The following is an 8,422-nucleotide window of genomic DNA, read 5'->3' as shown; positions in this document are numbered from 1 at the left end:
CCTTCCTCTCATCCTCACTTCCTTCCTTCCTTCCTTCCTTCCTTCCTTCCTTCCTTCCTTCCTTCCTTCCTTCCTTCCTTCCTTCCTTCCTTCCTTCTTTCCCTCCCTCTTTTTCAATTCTCTATTTTATCTCACTCCTGTTTTTTTTTCTCAATTTCTATCTTGAAAAAAATAAACTAGCTCATGAGAGTTTAGAACTAATGAGCTTAGTATCTAATGGCTAGCTCTCTCCAAAGTGGCCCAGCCCACTTGGTAATTAGTTCCCTGATATTCAGAATGTATTTGAAGCAAAAAATACCCCATTGTACCCCTCTCTCTGACTCTCTATCTCTCTGGGCCTATCTTTCTCTCTGTGTGTCTATCTCTCTGTCTCTGTCTCTTTCTCTCTCTCACTCTTTTCCTCTTTCCTTCCTCTTTTTTTCTTTCTTTTGTTTTAAGTATGGAGAACTCTTAGTGTGGGAACTCCCTTTCCTGAATCAGATCAGCAACTGGCATTTTTTTGAGCATTACCCAGGGCATAAGAAAAAATTAAACGACTTGCCCAGGGTCACACAGCCAGTATATGAATTAACAATTCTTAACTCTACAGCAGGGCAGCTAGGTGGCTCAATGGATAGAGAGTCAGCCCAAGAAATGGGAGTCCTGGGTTTAATTCCAGACTCAGATACTGCCTAGCTATATGATCCTGGACAAGTCATTTAACCCCCATTGCCTAGCATTTACCATTCTTCTGCCTTGGAACTAATAGCATTGGTTCTAAGACAGAAGGTAAGAGTTCTTGGGTTTTTTTTTTAATGTTTAAATACTTAACTCCAAAGGTTTGCTTTGTTGTATTTTAGTGAAACTCAAGTGGCTCTTGCCACATGACTTTCTGCTGTTTGTATGTGAAAGTTGTTTGAGGTCCCTACACTCAGTCATCATCAATCATGATATGGTACCTCCTTAAAGACTGGCCTTTGATCAGTGTCCTCAGTACATTATTATAAGGGAAGCTTCAAACAAAGATGACTTCATAAAATATCCATGACCCATTACCCGTTGTCTCTACTGTTGTCTCTGCCTCTTCTTTTGGTGGGTGAGGATGCCACCCAAACCATCCTTGCTGTTTCATTGTTGTTTCTGAGGTGGTACTGCTAGGTATGTCCAAAGCTGTGAGGATGATGGTGGAATCAACAGTGAAAGCGTAGTCAGGTGATACCACCTCCCACCAAATTGCATAAGGGTACTTTCCTGCCCTTTCTGCCACCAGGTTGCACTAAGGACAGATGGTAGACAGAGAGAAAAGGAGAGAAGACAAGCATTTTCTAGTTCCCCAGGACTCATGGCTGAACTTCTAAATTTTAGTACCTTCTAAACTTTATTCATTTATGTTTGGAATATGAGATTTTTCTGGAAAACTTTTAAGGTATTTTGATCAAAGAAATGGAAGCAAAAACAAATGTACCACCCATGTGAAGCGAGGATTATAAAATGAAGAAGCCATTTTCTACATCCAGATCTCTAAAGCTGTGACCATACAGAAGAAACATCAGCGGCCAAAAGACAATCAGAGAGAGAGAGAGAATGGAATTGGAAGGGACTTTAGAAATCATGTAGTCCATGTTGTTTTCCCAAAATCAATAAATAAATTAAAGGAACAAAGGCTTAAAGAACTTAAATGAATTATCTAAAGTCAGGAAGCTCATTTGTGGCACGTCAGGGAGATCCCCCCACTCTCCTTTGCTCCTAATTTAGTAATCTAGTCCTCTTTTCACAGCATTGTACTATTTCTCATATCTAATATGTCAATATTTTTTGTTCAATGAAAATGTCATATTTTTCATATACATGAGTACATTTCTCTTTTGATTTGCTCATTTGGTGTGGCTCAAAGCACCCCAATATTGCTGTCAAAATCATAGTAATTAATAGCAGTTCCCAGATGATTTCTGTAGTAATTACTGTGATCCTTATCAATAATGATGGAGAGGAGGAGTGATTTCCAGGTGAACCCCAATATAAATATACCTTTTCCCCATCTTTAGCCAAATCTGCCACAATGACAATTACAGAAAGTATGGCATTTGATTGGATGAAAACTCAATTATCTCTTTGGTTTTGGTACCAATTTTTACTTTACATTTTTGCTTTCTAACATCTATATCTTTTCCCATGATTTCTCAGACTCACTCAAAGGGAAAATAGCATAGGACTTAGTCTCAAGATTCTCTCCATTATCCTTACTTAGAGCACATCAACACAAGGGTCGAATCACCCAGGAGAATGAGAATGAAATCAGCAACCTTAGGGTGTTTGCTAAAAAACAAAAACAAAAAACCTATTTCCTAGTGTCTCTGTTGTTGCATGAGTTTCTTCTTTTGATGACTGAGAATTTTTCTCAGAAGACATATGTTCTTGCTTGAGGGTGGTTGTGTCTTACATTGTACTACTACTAAGCATGTCTAAAGCTGTGAGAACGATGATTAAATCAACTACAAGATTATTATCTAATGCCTTTATCAACAAGAGGCATAACTTCCTACTTTATGTTTTGGTTTGGTTTTGTTTTTACTCCACATAGGTCAGTTGTCTACACTAAGCAGTGTATGTGGAGGGTTGCTATGGAGGATGGGATGAAGAACATATTTTATTTTCTAAAATCATAATACTATAGAAACATACAAAAAAGGTTTTTATCCAATCATGTATTCTAGAGGTCAGGATTTGAGGTGTTAAGGGAAGATAACCAAGGTGTTTGAACCAAAGAAGCAACAGAAGATGAATTTTGGGGTTACCAAACATCAAGAGAACAAATAAAGCAGTTGGATGAAAATAAGATAGATTCTACCAACTCCCTTAAACTATCTACTGCACCAAAGAACAGAGAAGAGGCTTTGTTATTCATCTTTCATACAATGAGATGCTTAAAGGGAAGAAGGAAAGAAAAAATGGAGATAAATAGAAGAAGCTTTTGTTGGAAATGAGGATACCAAAGAAAGGGATATTTATCCAACTTTCTTTCCAGAGATGTAGTATCAGTGTCATTTGCCCAAGAGTAATAAAAACCTTGAATATAAGAATTTCATTTAAAAAAAACTTTCAGGAGAAATTTTATAAATGAAACCACATCCGGACCACCATCTCAGAAATTCTGGACATTTATATAACCCAACAAGATAACACTTAAAAAAATTCTAACGACAAAGCATTTAATCAATAACATTCTCAGTCTAGGGGAAAAGAAGAAATTAGTGTATGGAAGGAAATTATTTGGTGGCCTTCTCCCTCAAGATTTCCTTCTATTACATACTTAGTTATGTTGATTGGTGTTCTTTCTATTAGCTTATCTTTAAATCAAAAGTGTTGAATGTTAGTCTCCTTACTTGTACTTGAAAAATGATGTCCATCATAATCTTCATGGTTCCCATCAAATATAAAAGGATGCTGTGGTTCTTGGGTTGAATTTTCTCCATAAGACCTATCATCACTTCCATTCATATCCACAATAGCTGTGATGATGATTATAAATATACTCTTGGTTGGCCAAACCCTTGACATCATTTTCTTGTAATAGACTGTACCCTGATCACCCAATATAATTATTCTCTTACAGAAGACACTTTGTAGTTTCTTCTTTCAGGAGGATGTAAATTTATCCCAAATGAATTTATCTCAAAAGAGTTTCCAGTGTCTCTGCTAATATGTCACAGGGGAAATAGTGCCTGAAATAGCTCACTAATTACCCATTAGATAAATATACTTCAATATTCAGGGATCCATGATTTCATCAATGTGCATCCCCTCCCCATATCCCTTCTCTTGGAACATATCACATCTCCTCTGTGCCTTAATAGAGGGCATTTGTTAGTTGCCAAGTAGGAAGAAGTCATCACCTTGAGGCCAAACTAGTGATAACCCTCTCTAATCTTAGCTAAGCCAGTCTTCAGATGGGACATATCATTCATTGTTGGACCCTAGTAAAATCATTTTCATCTTGGTTGGACCTACCAAATCTTTCCTTCCATTGACACAGACTTTCAAAATTGAGAGTCCTATCCATGTCCACAATGAAGTATTGAAGGAAGATTCTAATGAAAATTTAGAAACATAACCCCCATTTTTAAAGAACTACAGAATAAACCACTCTAACTCATTCATTTTTACTGGGAAAGCCCATCGAATCTGGGAATAATCGAGTGTATGGCCCCTAAAATATCTCAGTGATTGTTATATAGTTACTGTTGTGAAATTCCCTAAGACCATTTGACTAAAGGTTACCCCAACATTCTACTCTCTCCTTCAGGGTTCTTCAGCTGCGTTAGCATCTCTGAGTCAAGAACATTTAATTAAACAGGCATAATCTATTACCAGTCACTTCTGTTGTTGCTTGAGGTTGTTCTTCAGGATTTTGGTGATCATGTTCCCAGTGTTGCCCGTCTTGATTCCCAATCGTTTCTTGACTTGTAGCACGTGTTGTAGCTGAAGCTGTCACAATGATGGTTGAAGAAATTATGAGAAAGCTACTTGCAGAATCTTCACTGATAGACTTGCATTATTTTTTCTCTTTATTTCATACACACGATCAGCGAAAAGATGTATAGACATATACATCTGATTGGAAGTGGCAAAGAAGGAGAAGAAAAGCAGAGAAGGCCTCTGGTTTGGTTTCACAGCATTGCCAAGGATCTCAAAGTCCTTACCATCTTGACTCATTGCCTGGGGGTTCAGGACATGAGATCTTCATGGAAAAAGCATCCCAAGAACTCTGACTGAGACAGCACCAACAGCAAGCACAACAGGGAAAATGTCAGCCCTTCACCAAGGCTGGCTGAAAGAAGCCAAGACCTTTTCCATCCATGCAGCCTGGAGTACCCCACAAAATGCCACAGCCAAAAGGATCAGGAATCTAGAGAAGCAGCAGGCATCCCATAGTTCTGTGCTCAGATGATTGTACCAGCTAGGACAGAAGGTTACAATGGGCACTTGAAATGGTCATTTGAATGAATCAGCAATGGCAGGACAAGAAATACCAGAAGCAAGATCTTCCCCACTAGTGATGACACGAGAGAAATTCTATCTCCAATATCCTCTATAATTAATAGCTTCAAGTTATTTATTTTTTGCCAAACACCCTCCATTTTCTGACTATATAATATACAGAAAACACCACGGTCAAGCCAACCACAGCCAATGAAAAGAGCCAATAGAAAAAGTCTATGAGAAAACCACCACCATACCAGCTCACCACACAGTTAAGCATCTACCAGACACAGTAATGTTTCCCCCCAAACATCAGCACTGAGATATAAAATGCATACAAGGGAAAATCAATACATGATCAATATTAACATATTTTGTGATGGGGCTATTCACAATGTTTCACAACCCTTTTAGCACTGTTTGTTGGGGTTTTTTTAAAGCAATTGAGCTTTTCAAAAAATGGAAAATATTATCATCTCCATTTTGTGTGTTAAGAAAATTTTGGAACTTTTAACATTACCAAACAGCATGGAAAAGAGACTTATAAGAACTAATTCTTTTGCTTTGAAGGCTATCAAAGAGTATTGGGTTGGCTAGGGGAATTCTTACCAAGCTTTTGACATAAGAACCAAGATTAAAGGGAATTGGGGATATGAAAACTATAACTTTGAAAAAATACCATAGAGAGGGATTTTGGAGCCTTGTTATAGAGATTTAATTTGGTATAGTATAAATAAATCTATCTTGGACTCCACTGAAAGGGATTTCAAGAGGATTTTCTATTACATATATGACCTTGGAAAAATCATTTAATATTGTTGGGCCCAAGTTCCTTCATATATACAATGATAGCCGTAAATGAGATCATCTTTGAAGTTCCTTCCAGTCTAAATACTATGATCCCATGATCCTAAGAACCTCATTCTTGATGGGGTGGCTCCATCATAGGATCCAGTGATATTGGTTTTTTTCTTTTTTTTATTATGTAAGTGAACTGAACTTTTTCCATAGACTAAACCCACTGAATAATGTATATACTCATTTTCTTTGATTTTTTTCTAAACCCTTACTGAGTATTGATTTCAAGGCAGAAGAGTGACAATTGGAGTTAAGTGACTTGCCCAGGGTCACATAGCTAGAAACTGACTGAGATCAGATTTGAACCCAGGATCTCCCATCTTCAGACCTGACTCTCTTATCTACTGAACCACCGAGATGCCCCTGGATATTGCTGATAACTCATAATCATCTACAAATTCATTTGTATCTTCCATCTCTTAACTGTTATATGTAAATTCAATATAATGACCCAGGGTCTTTATTGGCTTAATCCATTCCTGGAAGAAGTTCTGATTGGTGGGAGGAGGGGGCAGAGTTGGGGAGAGACTACTGTTGGGCGACCCACAAGTCAATAACTATTTCTAGGTGATCACTAGGGTTCTGGTTAACTGAATGAGTTCAAGTAGTATTTCAGAATACCTAAAGTAGAACTTAGACTGTGAGCAACTTAGGGTACTCCCTCTTTGTCAGCCAATGACAAGTAGATAGGTTTTACATGTACAGCAAATTCTGTAATCTAGCAGCCAATTAATCGATATTTTTACACTGTCCAATGTCATGACCCTTGATAACTCTAAGATCCAACAAAAGCTTAACATACATTCTGAATCATTGAAGACAGAATTAAAAAATCATGGTAAATGCCATTTTAGTGAAGAGAATATTTTTTCCTCAGGTTCTTTGGAAACTGGTCATTTCTCTATGGCATCTATAGTTACTTTTTAAACCTGAACACTTATTCTTCAACAACACTAGATAACAGAAAGTTCACTGTGATATGAAAAGGCAATCTGAAATGACAAGCCAATTAGTTAAAAATGTGATGCATGGAAGCTCTTTAAAGGAAGATATTGTTCCCATTTTTTTTTCCAAAAAAAAAAAAATAAATTTTGGTTGTTATCAAAATGATGTTAATTCTTGCTCTATAGGAACACCAACTTATAACAAGGATTGTTGCTGTAAAACCACAGTCTTGAATGGTATTCAGTCTTTCTCAAGGACTGGCCCACTGGGTGTCTCTAGTTTTATTGCCACAAAATGATTGGACTGTAATTGATTATTATTCTTACTGGTACTGGAGTGATCATTTCTGACAAAATCTTCATCATCATCAATGCCTGATCCAGAATAACTGGGGAACTTTTCTGTTTCATCTTCTCTTTCCTCAGTTGGTTGCAGGCTTTCTGAAGTGGTAGTTGAATCCATACCTGTTGTGACGACTTGTGTTATTGGCTGAGCAAAAACCCAGATAACCCCATTTGACAAAAGAAGGAAGTCAAGTACATCACAAGAGAAAGTAGTAGATCTGGACACCTTACTCAAGATTTCCAATCTCTGGTCCCTAAATGAATCCAAACAACTTTGCTACTAAGACAATGTTCTGGAAACTAACCAGAAAGCAAAATGAAAGAATAAGTCAGAAGATAAACATTGCAAAGAAGTCAAGAAAGGAAATATGAGTTAAAACTAAAATCTTCAGATAGATTTCTTGCTGCCTGGAGTAAACAGAGCCCATCCATGCCAATGTGTTGGGAGATTAATAGAAGACCTTCACATGTTCCCTTCAGTTTTCCAAGTCAGCTTCAGAAAAGCCGTAACTACAAATACATATCACCAATTCATGGAGACCCACAAAACTAAAATGGTTCATCTAGAACTCAGGATGGTGTGAGAGAATATTATTAAGCCTTTTTTTGTGGGAGAGATGCTTATTTAAATTTTCTGAAGTAGCACTCATTATCAATGACATAATTTCTTCCTTATTCCTCTAATATAGAGACTTAAAGGAAAAAAAGACTCAATCTTCCAAATGACCTCCATATGTCTCTCTTGGAATATCCCCTTCAATAAGAATAAGTTCTCTATATGACAAATGGTGGGTTGCAAGCTATTTTCTCAAAAGTAATTGTGGTTCTGCATACAGGTATATACCTGGTTGGCATTTTTTTTCCATTCATTTTAGAACCTTATATTTTAATTCCTCCCTCTACCTCCATGGTTCACTTGGAAATAGTGCCCTCTCAAAAGTCAGAGAAAGCAAATAGAACTAAACAAAAATCTTTCCCATTAAATTGGGAAAAAGCTCAAAATTTGTTGTTTCAAATATATAAATTAAAAACATATTTTAGTTCTGTGACTTGCTCAAAGTACATTTCTTTGGGGAAGGAACAGTGGTCAGTACCTAACATAACACTCTTGTGAGATGTCTATCCTATTAAAAATCATTGTGCAGTATACAAAACAACTTTGTAGATGCTGCTTTGATCTCATTAGCCTGTCCATACATATAGAGGCTTGAGTAAGTGCCCATTATGAGGATAATTATATTTATTGCTCATTGACAGAGACAGATTTTCTCAACCTTTCCTTCCTTCCTTCCTTTCTCTTTCTTTCTTTCTTCCTT

General features: G+C 37.0%; 1 protein-coding gene across 1 annotated transcript in view; it reads right to left on the bottom strand.

Annotated features, from left to right (window-relative positions):
- Positions 1-8,422, bottom strand: part of CD44 (CD44 molecule (Indian blood group)) — a 119,218-nt gene that overhangs the window by 42,843 nt on the left and 67,953 nt on the right. Inside the window, exons 10-13 of the mRNA XM_044681850.1 lie at positions 7,089-7,226; positions 4,348-4,464; positions 3,363-3,488; positions 1,036-1,149 (exon numbers count right to left, since the gene is read on the bottom strand). Of these exons, the coding sequence (XP_044537785.1) occupies positions 1,036-1,149; positions 3,363-3,488; positions 4,348-4,464; positions 7,089-7,226 (495 nt within the window). The remainder of the gene's footprint in view (positions 1-1,035; positions 1,150-3,362; positions 3,489-4,347; positions 4,465-7,088; positions 7,227-8,422) is intronic.

The sequence above is a fragment of the Gracilinanus agilis genome, chromosome 6, assembly GCF_016433145.1.
Source record: "Gracilinanus agilis isolate LMUSP501 chromosome 6, AgileGrace, whole genome shotgun sequence".
Taxonomy (NCBI): Eukaryota; Metazoa; Chordata; class Mammalia; order Didelphimorphia; family Didelphidae; genus Gracilinanus; species Gracilinanus agilis.
This window is presented reverse-complemented; position numbering and strand designations above follow the sequence as displayed.